The sequence below is a fragment of the Ambystoma mexicanum genome, chromosome 11, assembly GCF_040938575.1.
Source record: "Ambystoma mexicanum isolate Mex_15411 chromosome 11, UKY_AmexF1_1, whole genome shotgun sequence".
In the NCBI taxonomy this organism is placed as follows: domain Eukaryota; kingdom Metazoa; phylum Chordata; class Amphibia; order Caudata; family Ambystomatidae; genus Ambystoma; species Ambystoma mexicanum.
Window position 1 is genome coordinate 215618165 of NC_090934.1, and position 13672 is coordinate 215631836.

The 13672-nt window shown below is 48.7% G+C and overlaps 1 protein-coding gene across 1 annotated transcript; it reads left to right on the forward strand.

Annotated features, from left to right (window-relative positions):
• The first annotated feature begins 1640 nt into the window (after nucleotides 1-1640).
• Nucleotides 1641-11763, forward strand: TRNP1 (TMF1 regulated nuclear protein 1). The gene has a single exon (XM_069622883.1). The coding sequence runs from the start codon at nucleotides 2329-2331 to the stop codon at nucleotides 3412-3414; it is 1086 nt and encodes a 361-aa protein (XP_069478984.1). The 5' UTR covers nucleotides 1641-2328; the 3' UTR covers nucleotides 3415-11763.
• The last annotated feature ends 1909 nt before the right edge of the window (nucleotides 11764-13672 follow it).

Consider the following 13672-nt stretch of genomic DNA (forward strand, 5'->3'; position numbering starts at 1 on the left):
TCTCCTAGAGTAGGAAACGTGATGCACTTAGATGCAGAGCCAGCCTTAGGGGAGGGTGGGCTGGGCGACCGCCCGGGGTGCCATGCCCCCCCCAGGGCACCATTAGCCCCTGCCATGCCAACTTGGGGAGTCTTTCAAGGGCTCCCCTGAGCCTGCGTTGTTGGAGAAGGCGTGGTAGGCGGCCTTTTTCTATTAAATGCACCCGCTGCTGCGGGCGCAATTAATAACAATAGGGTGCTGTTGTCAGATAGATTCTCCTAGGGTAGGAAACGTGATGCACTTAGATGCAGAGCCAGCCTTAGGGGAGGGTGGCCCGGGTGACCACCCAGGGCACCACGCCCCCCCCCAGGGTGCCATTAGCCCCTGCCACGCCAGCTTGGGGGAGTCTTTGAAGGGCTCTCCCGAGCTGGCGCTGTGGGAGAAGGCGTGGCAGGCGGCCTTGTGCTATTAAATGCACCCACCGCTGTGGGTGCATTTAATAACAGTAGGGTGCGGTTGTCAGCACCCTATTGTTATTAAATGCGTCCCACCGCCTCGGGCGCATTTAATAACATAAGGGCGTCATTAGCCCCTCACCACGCCAGCTCGGGGGAGTCTTTCAAGGGTTCCCCCGAGCTGGCGTAGTGGCAGAAGGCACGACAGGCTCCCCTTTGATATTAAATACACCCGTGTCGGCGGAGCGCATTTCATAACAATAGGGTGCGGATGCACCCTATTCACATCATTACCTGCTGGTAAAAAAAAAGTGGCACAGCCTGGCCCCGGCCACCCTCCGCTTCGCCCCTTGTTGCCCAGGGGCACGTGAGGGGGTGCGCCAATTCGCCCAGGGTGCTTCTGCCCCTAAGGCCGGCCCTGCTTAGATGGATTTTAGGGGTAGGAAATGTGATGCACTTAGATGAACTTTCAGGGGAGGCGAAGGAGGTGTACCGCACTTACATTAACTCTCAGGACTCCCACCAACAACCCATACTAAAAAACTCACACTTCTGCATACACCTCTCAAACTCTGAACTCAACACTACCATACCTCTACAGCACCACAATCACAACACTGAAACAATAAAACAAGTCATACATAATCTCGCACAGCACATGGCAGCCAACTCCCGAAAACACCACTTACTGAAACTGCTAACAGCACATCTCTCTTGCTCATTTTCCGCTCAATTCTACTATCAACCCTCCCTCCTTCCATTACATGTCCATCTGAGCGCCTAGAGAACACGCAGGCTGCAATTGTGCGAAGTAGAAACCTTAAACATTGCCAAATGAAAGGACCCGGTTATGTGGGCCACTAATGACCACGCCTCTTGAGGTGTGGAAGGCGGCAATAAGGCGCGTCGAAGTCTTTTAAGTGCCCTGGGTCTTGCGCATACCATACGTATCTGGCTACCTGAGGGAGTGGGGGCGGTGGATGGGGGGATCATTTGATGATACGCGACCCCTACTGGCTCGGGCTCCGAGAGCTGGCCGGGATGACGCAAAGATACCTGTTTTTTTACAGAACACTGGGCCTTGGGATTTGTAGGGCTCTTTCCTTGGGGAGGGAGGAAGATGCCTGCCCTAGAATTGCGAGCTCTGATTGGCCGGGCGATCCCTTGTGCGGAAGCAGGGACGTCACAAAGCGTTGCTATGGTGACGCAGAGAGCGGGGGTGTTGCGTGTGGCGCTCCTGCCCACGACTCAGCGCTGGGTCTGGACTCGGGAGAGCATCAGAGCAAAACGAAGGGGAAGAAGCGCAGCTGCAGCGGCTTTCCAGCACAGCACCCCACACAGTGGACTCCAGGGGGGGCGCCCTTACCTCGGCACCTGGGCAGTTACCCCCGCTCTCCCAATGCCCCCAGGTGAGACGGAAAAGAAACCCTCAGCAGTTCTTCACCTGCACCCTCAGCACCCCTGGGCTCAGCGTCGTCTTTACCCAGCTGATGGAGGCGCGAGGAAGGGGCGCCCTGAGTAGATCTCGCCCGACAACCGCAGCCCAGGTGGGGTTAGGTGACTGAGAACTCGCTCCCGTCTACTCCCGAATATCCAGTCATTCTCCGACCAGCCTGTCCCAACCCGGGTGGGCGTGCAAGCCTTCTCCAGTCACCTGGCATTACTGGACCCCGCTTTGCATCCATCTACCGCCAGGACATCTCAGCAGCCGAACGGACTTTGACCAGCATCCAGGGCTTCGCTGGACCCAAGTGGCGCTTGGTCTGTCGCCCGGGCATCAAAGGACCCCAGCAGGCATTCGTCTACCCATAGTGCCCGGCCATTACCAGGCGAAGGCACGAGCCCATTGACGAGTCAAGGACTTTTACACCAGCACATTCCAGTCTGCATCAACATGAGTCATTTACCCAGGGACCAGATGTCCACACCTGGGAACATTTTGTTTCCAGAACCCAGGCAACAAGAGACAGAAGAGGGTGGCGATCTGTGCACAGAGAACTGCGGTCCCAAAACCCCACTTGGCAACGGTCTGTCCCCAGAGGCTGTGCTCCAGGCAACACCGGGGAGCGAGACTCTACTACATCGAGAACCGCGGCTACAGTCGACGTCCACAGTTAGCGAACCGCCTTCAGGACCTGGGCTACAAGCGACCCAACACGGCAGCGATTCTTCTCCAGAACCTGGGCACAAGAGGACCATCAAGGTCAAAGATCCATCTCTCAATCCCAAGCACCAGGAAACCCAAGGAAGCAGTGATGTTTCTCCAAAGTACAGGCACCAGAGAGTCTCAAGGGACTGTGAGCCATCACACAGGTCTGACCACCAAACCACCTGTGGGGGCAACAGTGGCTCTCCAGGCCCTAAGCCCGAAGGGACTGCAATGGCCAGTGATCAGTCTCCAGGGTCCAGGCAACCAGCAACCCAAAGACACAGCGATCTGCCTCCAGTGTCCGAGCACCCGAAGACCTCGATGTGCATCAACCAAGATCGATCGATTAAGCAGCAAAAAAACCCTGGGAGCAGCCATCCAAGTCGGAAGCCTGGGGCTAGCTCAGGGCTGGAGGTGGCAGAGGCTCGTCGCAGGCTTCTGGAGGTAGAGGGCCGGCAGCTGGTGCTGTCCCAGCTAGAGAGCCGCATCCAGCAACTGCATCAAGTCTTCATCCAGACAGAGCTGCGTGTGGTTGGGAGTGGAGAGGGCATTGGGCGCCTGGGCACTGGCATGTCCCAGGCCGAGATTTATATCACTGCCCATGGGCAGCGCCTAAAGAAGAGTCTCAGGCGCCACAAGAAGCCACGACTACTCGCCTCAGCCCTAGGACTTACCAGCTGTGTGCCCTGGGCAGGTAAGTTGCACAGAAGGGCAGAGCCTCGAGAGCGGGGGCCTCATTCTCCTGCCCCTCGCAAACGTCTTCCTGCCACCCCAGGTGCCATCCTTAGACTGGTGCGAAGGAAGAGAGCAGATGACCGGAGAGACATCTGAGATGAATACCCACTCGCTTGTACATGAAATGCATCCCATGAATACTAGTCAAACATATGCCCAATACAAGAGTAGCTATGGCATTGGCAGTGCCCTCATTTTATGCCAAAGTAATCATAACCCTGGCAGGACGTGGGCCTCAAGGAGTGGGAGATTTATACCCTGGCGATGGAGCACATCCCATTTGCGCCGGCGTCCCCTTGCCGCTGGCACAGCAATCATCGTATCTAGTAGCGGCTAGAGGCTGGCCTCTTCCGAGGCGCATCTTAATACTGAGAAATCCTATTAATAGTACGGTTTGGGGGTGGAGTTCACAATCAGAACATATTGGCACAGCTGTGTATCCATTTCAGAAGAACAACTTGTGCATCAACGCTGGTGTGTATAGCCAATGCCCCGACTGCTGAAAATCCCACATTGGAACAATGCCATCGGGTTCCAGATTATGGCACGGACCTGACAATGCCATCAGGTTCCAGATTATGGCACGGACCTGCCTAGGCTTCCAAGTGCGGCAAGGGCTTTGGCTGACGCTACCGCCCACCTGTGGCGTCTGATCAAGAACTGCTCATTCAACGATGAGGAAGCTGTCACCTACCCCTACTGAGGTCATGGAAGGCCTCAAGGTGGAGACATTTTTCCTCCTGGAACTGCCTGTCCAGAAGCTGGGTATCTTCTCAACCTGATGCCATGTCTGAGGCATGGCGCAGTATGCAAGCTACCTTGAATCTACATGACAGGAGCAAGACATCGCCTGCCTTCGCTCTGCGGAGCATTGTCTGGATGTGAGTGGCAGTCTTGCCAGCTGTGACCTGCTTCTGGGGGCAATCTTGCTAGCTGTGCCCTGCTTCTGGACCATCCATACATGCGCACCTCCAGTCAATCTTCCAACTGGATGTATGAGATCTTCAACCCATTGTGCCAGAATGTACCCACACAGCCCACCACAGTATGCTGGAATGTACCCACATTGTTGGCCATACTGGCATAGCCATGGGGCCGTCGCAATGTGCTAGAACGTAATTGCGACCAGTCGGCACCACGGTGTGTTGGAATGTGTAACTATACCAGCAATCACAAGATGAAACCACAACTTGCCAGAATGTAATTGTCACCGGCACAACATGATAACGGTGTTATTTTTACGATTGTGTAGAAACGCCAAAGAAAGTGTTGAACAAAATCCCAAAATGGCTGGTCAACCCCAGAGAAGCTTGTTCTGCCCCAAGGATGCTAGAGTGTCGCCCCCTGAGGAACTTCTGCCCCAAGGATGCTAGAGTGTCGCCCCCTGAGAAACTTCTGCCCCAAGGATGCTAGAGTTGCGAGCCTGAGAAGCTTCTGCCCCAAGGATGCTAGAGTGGCGACCCTGTCAGGGACCTGTTCCCCCCACAGGAAGGCTCTCCCCCTTGGGCCTGCATCCCACTGGCTGGCGCGGCTCTTCGCCCTCCTTGGCACTGCTGGATGGTGTTGGGGGAGAGTGGACGGAACCCAGCGCATCTGCCTTCCTATGCAGGACTGGAGGGCATTCGCCGCTGGGAGTTTCTGTGGACGACCCTGCCGCTCCCCTGCCTGCTGCTCGGCCTCTCCCAGCATGCCTCTTCCTGGGGGAATTCTCCCAGCTTTCCTTTGCTGCCCACTTCATGAACCCGTCTGCAGACAGAAGGAAAGGAACCCCGCGTGCTGCGTGCACACAGCCGAGCGCCCGCTGCTTTATGTTTGACGTGTTATCGGGCAGTTTTGATGCATTTTTCCCCGAGCACGCGGGACATTGTGCACGAGGGGCCACGCCCGACCACGTTTTGCCTGGCAAGGAATTCGACTTCCAGGGTGCCTCGTTCTGGATGCCATGTGATGGACACGCGTTCTTGTGTATGTCGGTTTATGATGCATGCTCGTATGTGCCTTTTAGATGTAACTCACAAGGGGCCAGCAAGGAAACACACAGTCATATTTTCATACAGTGCTTAATGCCAGATGCACCCCTCCTCTAAGCGCTGCAGTGATAGGTCTTACTATGAAACAATGTCGTGGTACTTTTAAGACGTCATATGTGCGCAGGGCATATTTCACTCGAGAGAAGTGATTTCACGGGTCGGAAAAAGTTTTACCGTAAAACCCAGAGGGTGAGAACATGTCTTTACATTTCATTAGTACGGTTAAATGGGGCATTGAATAGCGCCCACCTGCCACTGCTGTAGGCTCACAGTGAATACCCGAATCAAACAATGGAAGTGCCAGGCGTGCCACGCTTGCTTTGATTTCTTTGTAAAATATTAAAAACTTCACTTGTGTGTGCAGTTATGATACCTGTGGCGGGAGGTCACCGTGACTAATCCCTCTTCTAGCGGGAAAACTGAGCACCTTTTCTCATGTTGGGCATTTGCAGTGGAGGTCCCTGGCGATGCAGGGCACACCTCCCTAAATTTGGCAGAAAACTTGATTAAAAAAAGAGAAACTATGTTTCCTCTTCTCCCACTATCTCGCCCGGACAGCAAGCTCTTCCAGAAATGCAAAGCGCAAACCAGAGGGGGCGGGCAGGCTGCACACACGCCCTCTATTGGGTTCATTCTAAGGCTGGAGCTGGACACACCGCTTGCTATATTACAAGACGTTTTCATTGTATGTGTTTACCCATCATGGCAAGCGGGCATGTCTTCTTTGTAGACAAAAACTCAGAATAGGTGGGATCTGTTTCAAGATCGAACTGTGATGCAGAGTGCCAGGGGCGCTTGCATCTTGCATCCCTGGCTGTGCCAATAGTGCACAGCTCCCTGATTGCCCACAGGAACATGTGTTATAGCAGGGACTGGCTGCGGGCACAAGGGACCTGCTGCCACGCGCTCCGTTCCAAACTTAGCACCGGGTAAGGTCCCTGCGCCTAGCCGCACATTATTGGGGTCGCAGATCCGTGGTCGAGTCAGGGAGTACATTTGTGGTGGTGCATATAGCTCCGTGGTCGAGTCAGGGAGTACATTTGTGGTGGTGCATCTTTAAATAAAGGGCTCGTTCCTGCAAATGCAGTTTTTTTTCTTTCCCCATTTTGTTTTGAAGAAGGAAATGTGCAAAATAAAATGAAGCACACACATCGAGCCTTTCTAAAAAACACCCTTGGGATCATTGAACATTCCCACGTGTCTGGTTTCCCCGCACGAAAAGCAGGCTCATTGGACAGATGCCGTTGCAAGCACATGCCACTGGGAATTAGGGATGTGTATTGTGGTCTGGTTAATAAAAGCACGCAGGCAGGGGATTGCAGTTAAGCTTATTTAATCACACTGCATTGGCTTCTCCTCCTTAGTTACAATCTCAGTGCATAGGTATATTTATCATATGTGTAGTCCTTGCCGGCTTCACCTGTATGTACAGTTGTGGAGTGAGTCTTTGGCAAGGAGTCTGCAGGGGGGAGAGCGTAGGGCTTCCCTCCTTCTCCGGCTCGCCGCGCTCGTAATCTGATTTAGCACGAACTCCACTTCACATCTCGTGTTCAGCTCTCGCGAGATTTCGCCACAGGGCTTCCGTGAAGTACTTTACTCTACGTACCTCCTTTTGTTGGACAACTTGCCTTACTCCATCACGTAGTCGGTGTACTTTCCTGGCCTTCTTCGATCTCTCCGTGGGCGACTGCTCTCTACATTCTCTTCTGGCGGTGTAGAACCTTTTTCACTGGGTCTCTCTTGTCTCACCGCACTCCTCTTGGGACTTGGCTTCCACTTGGGATATGATATGATATGGCATTTATAACATGCCTATGCACAAGTGCTTCAAGGCGCGACGAGGCAAGGGAGGGGAACAGAGGGAGGACAGACAACGATCCTACTAGGCCAGGTGTCATTCAGATCGCGCAAGTGCGTGGGAAGGGGGCAGGGACAGTGCAGTACAAGATGATAACAATAAGTAAGTAACGGCCAGCATATAGCAAGTGCAGTACAAGAGGATAACAATAAGTGAGGAGCGGCCTGCCCTTTTATCCTGCTCCTCTTCGTGTTCCGGTTGTTCTCCCATTGTCGGTTTCTCCTTGGCTGAACTCTCCTCTTGATTTCTTTGCTCTTGTGTTGCGGGGCTGGGTGCTTCTCCTGTCCCCCTTTCGTATAGCACCACCCTCTCCAAGTTCCATCGCTTTCCATCTGGGGTGCGTACATGGTTTGTCCCACGCTGCACTACCATTATTAGTCTGCTGAACTTGGACCCTGTCACAGGATCTCTATGCAGCATTTTAATCTTTATCAAATTTCCTTCTCAGACTGTACTTTGTCGTGGCTTCCTTCTTTCATCATTATACATTTTCATGTTTTCTTTGCTCTTCTTCACTCACCACATCAACTGTTCCATGCCCACTTTTTCATCCTCTCTTACATTTGCCAATCGGGGTGGACGCTGCCTTGCGTCCTCTGAGGAGATGGAACGGCGATATGTTGGTGACCCCATTGGGGGTGAGGCGATGAAGCTAGTGCTTCCTTGACTGTGCTGAGCGGATCGAGACCCACTGCGTGGCTAACTGCAAGGCTCCCTTAATGAACCCGTTGGTGCGTTCCACCAATCCATTTGCTTGTGGGTGATATAAGGCAGCTTTGATTTGATGGATATTGTTCTCCTTAATAAACTTTTCAATTTCTCTAGATACGAGTTGAACTCCCTTGTCAGTGACCAGTTCTCTGGGCAACCCGTCTCTTTGGAAAATGTTCTTGAGGAACTGAATCACAGTAGTTGTGGTTATGTTGGATGCAAAGTCAATATCTATCCATTTGGATAAATAGTCCACTAACACTATGCCATACTTGTGTTCCAGTTGCATTAGCTCTAGCAGACCTATGAAGTCCATGCCCAATTTTTGCCACACTCATGGCACTTCTGTGGGGTGTAGTGGCGCTTGTCTTACCTCAAGTTGCTTGTCACTATTCACGCATTGGTGACACCTCTCTGTCATTGTCCGTATTTCTTGCTTCCCTCACTCTCCTTTTTGTCATGTTGTTTCCGAGATGACTGCCGTCAGCCCTGCATATGATGCTTCTTCTCATTGCTATGGGTGGGATTACTTGATCACCTCTCATTAGCATCCCCTCTCATTCAAAGATTTCATTTGCAACTTTCCAATAGGGACGTAATCCCTCTGGAATGGACTTGTCATCGGGCCACCCTTTCCTGACCCATTCTGTGATTTTTGTTGTGGTGGCATCCTTGGCTGCCTCTTATTTCCAGTGCCCTTCGCTCATTTCAAGGAATTCCCGGCTCCGATGCGACCACACATTTATCTTGTAGAAAGCTGGTCTCTGTGCCATTGCAAAGTGGCAGTCTGGACATACAGTCTGGCTGGGCATTTTTCCACCCCGCGATGTGCTGTATTTCATACGTGTATTCTTGCAGCTTTGCTGCGATGCGAGCCAGGCGGGGTGTTGATGTTCGGGTCCCTCCCGGGCTCAGTAGGTGCACTAAGGGTTTGTGATCGGTAACCAGACATATGTGTGAAAGTAATCCACAGCCCACACACATGGCAACATCTAATTTTCAATAGTGGAGTAATTGTTCTCTGCTTGTGAGAGTGCTTTGGGCGTGAAGGCAACCATGTGTTCATCATCACCTTTTGTTTGGGTGAGGGTTGCCCCAATTCCATACGCCCTGGCATCCGTAGTGATCATAGTTTTCCATTGGGGATTGAATGGCTGTAGACAGGGTGCATGCATGATTCCTTCTTTGACTTCTTCGAACAACTTTGCTTGCTCTGCCTACCACTGGTACTCTGCACCTTTCTTGAGCATTTCTCTCATGGGAGTGGTGGTCTCTGGAAAATTTGGCAAGACATTTGCGTAATATTTGGATAGTCCCAGGAATGATCTTAACTCCTCTTTACTATTTGGGGGAGGCGCCTTCATAATGGCTTTCAGTAAATCCTTCTTGGGGCTGATGCCAGCCTTAGATATGGTGTATCCCAGATACTTTACTTCGTCCACCTGAAGTACACACTTATTATAGCATAGCTGCACTCCTGCTTCTTTTAATCTTGCCAATACTTTTCAGGGAGCTGTATCGTGTGTCTCCTTGTCCTCTGCGTAAATTAATATGTCGTCTTGGAAGTATGAGACATTTCAATTTTTTTCAAAAGTGAGTCCATCATGCGCCGGAACACAGAGGCCGCTGATGTCAACCCAAAAGGCATTCCAGTGATTTGTGAGATGGCTCTTAACTGCAAAAAACATAGCTTTATTCATGAAGCACTTTATCACAATACGTAAGTGTATTTATTCTCACTGAAATAGCATGAACATGTATGATTTATTCTTTGTAATGGGTGTCCCAGGGTAGTGCTAGATTGAGTGTACTGTTATGTGGCAGTTCAAGACGGTATCTGTATAGTGTGAATTTGCAGGGTCAGGAGCAATATGTCACTGTGCCACCTTTACTCAAGGTTTACATGAAGGTGTGACTGCTCTGTTTCTATGATAATTGATAAGCCGTGGTTATCGCTAGTTGGTTGTGGATGACCATGGCTTGTTTTTGCTACCTACAATGGTTTCTCGCCACGCTGAAGTCCTAATTTCTCTGACTGCTGATTTTTCTAAAAAGGCCATGTTGACCAGGAAAGGAATTGGGCCGGAACAAGGTGGGGCAGCGCTCATGCAAAAACTGCCTTGACGGAGCACTGTTTAGTGTAGACTTGTGGTCATTCTTATATTCCCAAAATGCACTTTGTTTGTATGCAAATCATCCAGCATCCTATATTCAGAGCATGCACATCATTCGACACTTAGCTCCGCCCCTCCATCCCTCCCACACCACTGACAATTCCGGCCCGAGTCCCGGCCACACCACTGACAATCTGACCCACAACCCCAGGTGCATGCGAGGGGGGAAGTTCCCACAGTACATTTTTTCAGTTTCCAGCACTGATGAGGACTGCCATCGGCCCTGTAGCAGCATGTCCGTCCATAGCCTCTGCATTTTCACCAGACTTTGCCTTGTGTGATTTGCTTGCATGCCAAAACATGTCAAGCTCTAGAGTTTCTCACACACTTCCTGTTGTAGAGGGATCTAGACTTATTGATGTTTCTGAAGACTGGAATGTGTCATGACTTTACCTGCATTTAGCAGGGGGGAGAGATCCCACAACTGGCCTAGCAGGAAGGACTTTAAGAATCTACTCTTCAAAGAATACTCAGCCCTACTTGCCCCCTCCTCCCCTAACCCATTCCATCTCTCTGCTACCCCTGTACCTTACCTGTCATTTGGGGATTTCAAGTATTCTTCTGAAATCCCAACCTCATGAGGTTTAGTGCCTGGGTTTGAATAACTCTTGCCATGAGCTGGTCAACTCATAGATGCATTGAGGGCCAGAGGTAAGAGAAAAGGTTGAAATACCTTCGCTAGAGAAAGGAAAGCCCTTGCATGGGCGTTCTCTGCAGTCTGGAATCCTCACATGAGTGAATACCATGCACAGATCAACATTCCTGTGCCGTCCACACCAACAAAAATCTCTTTACTCATTCTTAAGGAATGTGTGTCACACACCACATGGAAAAGGGTTCACAGGCCTGAAATCTCTATGTGGTGTTTGCATCACAGATTGCCCACAGTCCGTCCGACAGATTTCCCAGATGTGGCCACATTGAGCACCGTCCTGTTGCTGATTTGGAGAATTGACGAAAATAATATACAGTGTTTCTTTTTAAAATAATGATTTAAATATAAAATTTGATGTCAGTGGAGGAGTGCCCGGACCATCAAACCAGCACGGCTCTCACCAACAGACCCTGCATGTTCTAATAACGTTTCATGTACACAGTACCATCATACTGATCTGTCTGGCTCATGCTGTCTATTTAGGTTTGAGGTTTGGGTAACAAGCCGAAAATGATTGTAAGAACACTTTTTAAAGTTGCCAGAATTCTTGATTGATAAAAGTTTAGCTTTTCATTAAAAATAACAGATTGTGAATTATCTGGAATAGTTAGTTCAGAGAGCCAAACTTCTATTTTCCATTCTTTTCTTTACAATACTTTTCTCAAATGGTTATTGAAATAAGATTGAAAGGTTTGTTATGTTATGTTTAAGGTTCTTATACTGTGCACTGTTGCCACCTATGTGGTCTCTTGGCACTCCAGGTATCAGTTTCTTGTTGATAGCAATTATATGACCTGTAATAACATGCCTTCTTCTAAGTACTTGTGCTCACCAAGCCTTAATACAGATGAAAAATACTAAGCATGTGATTTCCATCTCGCCCTACTCTGATTATATATTTGACTTGGGGTCCATCAGAAGCGTTGACATGCTCTTTCCTGAATGTCTGTTAATGATGAGTATCCTACCTCTGGGCACACGAAATGCAACGTTTTATTAAAGATGACATGGCGTAAACACATCTGCATTTTTCTTTCATTGAAACAGCTTTGCAGCAAGAAACACATTATCAAATCTTTCCAAGATGTATGCTAAGTTCCCCAGAATCAGGAGAGTTAGCAATTATTGTCAAAGAGCGGTCGGTGGTGGTTGGGGCACGAACAATTTGAGAAGAAAGATTAATGTTTTCCTTATTGTTTTGATACCGCTTTATTATAAACCGTTCACATACATAATCAAAAGAAGATAAGCATACACACATGTTTACACAGAACTTAATTTAAGATCACAACTCATAACACTAAAATCTCATTATATCAAATCACCATATTATTCTAAAAAACAATTATACCAAAATCATACTTCATCATAGAACATTCCTTATAAAACGAAATTCTTTACCCTAACAGTTAATACATTTTTAAAATAAATCTAATCACTGCTAAAACAGGGGAGACCTGATGCTGATTTATTAGCCAGTTCCAGAAATGATCATTTTCAATCAATCGCCAGGCCGCGCACACATTTGTTTAAAATGTCCATTCTGATCCCTTTTGTCTGTTCACACTCCAGAATGATATGTTTCATTGTCTCAGGGTTCTCCCTTCTTTTACAAAGCCTTCAAAACCTGAGACCTCTTGTAATTCCTCTTCTAGGAACCATCAATTTCAATGAACACAGTAAATGCCACATACACACCCAAATATTTGCCTGTGATCATTGTTTAGGAATTTTTTCACATATCTGGGCAACAACCCAATTTTGCATTTTGTTTTGCATATTCCTTAAAGCATGTTTATGATTCAACTCTTTTGTGTGTGATGCCAATCAAATTCATATGAGTGCCTTTTAACAAGATCTTGTTCTTTCAGAAGAGGGTGACTACTAAAGGGCTCAAAATGTGCGCTCACCACTAGCCGTTGGCTAATGATAATAATTGAATCTTGGAGAGTAAGTAATGGAGTGGTGTGTGTATGCGGAGAATTGAGGTGCCGAGTTTGTTTCTTTGTTAGTTTATTTATTTATTTGTAATGCTCACCAGACCCAGGGGTATCAGGGCGCAGCAAGAGGAACAAGGATGCTTTCAAATTAAAGTGACATAGGTTACATAAGTAATATAGAACAATTTACATCTGAGAATACAATTAGGTAAATGTACATACACGTGGAATAAGCAAGGTGAGGTTACATAGTAAAAATTCAACATATAAAAGCTTTGTAAAATCTATATACAGTTAGAATTCGCTGGTGATGTAATGTATAAATAAGAAGCAAGGTTAGTCCCAGGCATGTAGGTGGTATCGAACTAAGCCACCTAGTAATGTATTGTCTTAGTGGTCTTTATCTCTGAGCCATTTGATAGTATTATGTCTGAAGTTCAGAAAAGTTTGATCTGCCCTCAGAGAAGAAGGGAGGGAGTTTCATATTTGGGCTGCTTTGACCAGGAAGCTGCTCACTCCAGCCTTTGTCAGTTTGAACCTCGGTACAACTAGACACTTTGTATTGGAAGACTAGATGTTTTTCTGTTGATCCTTTCCACAAGGTATCGGGGGTATCATTATTTAGGCATTTCATGGTTAATGAAGCAGTTTTAAGAAGGATTTTGTCTCTAGTGGACAACCAATTGTTCTGTCTCCTAGCCTCCTAAATATGCTCTTTCCTAGCAATGCCTTATGCCTTTCTTAGGGCATTATTCTGGAGTATTTGGATTGTGTTCATAATGTGCTTACTGGCACCTAGGTAAAGGGGGCTGCAATAGGCCAGCTTGGACAAAATTAGCGCTCGGGCTAGTGTAGTGCAACTGTTCTTGGATAGAAAAGGCTTGCCAGCTCTGATCAGTGTACACGTATGTGCAGAGGCTGATGACACAACATTGACCTGTTTAGCAAAGGATAGAATGGAGTCTAGGTAAAAACCCAAGGTTTTT

Coding starts and splice junctions, on each gene's coding strand:
- TRNP1 (XM_069622883.1), top strand. CDS start 2,329: ATGAGTCATTTACCCAGGGACCAGATGTCCACACCTGGGAACATTTTG.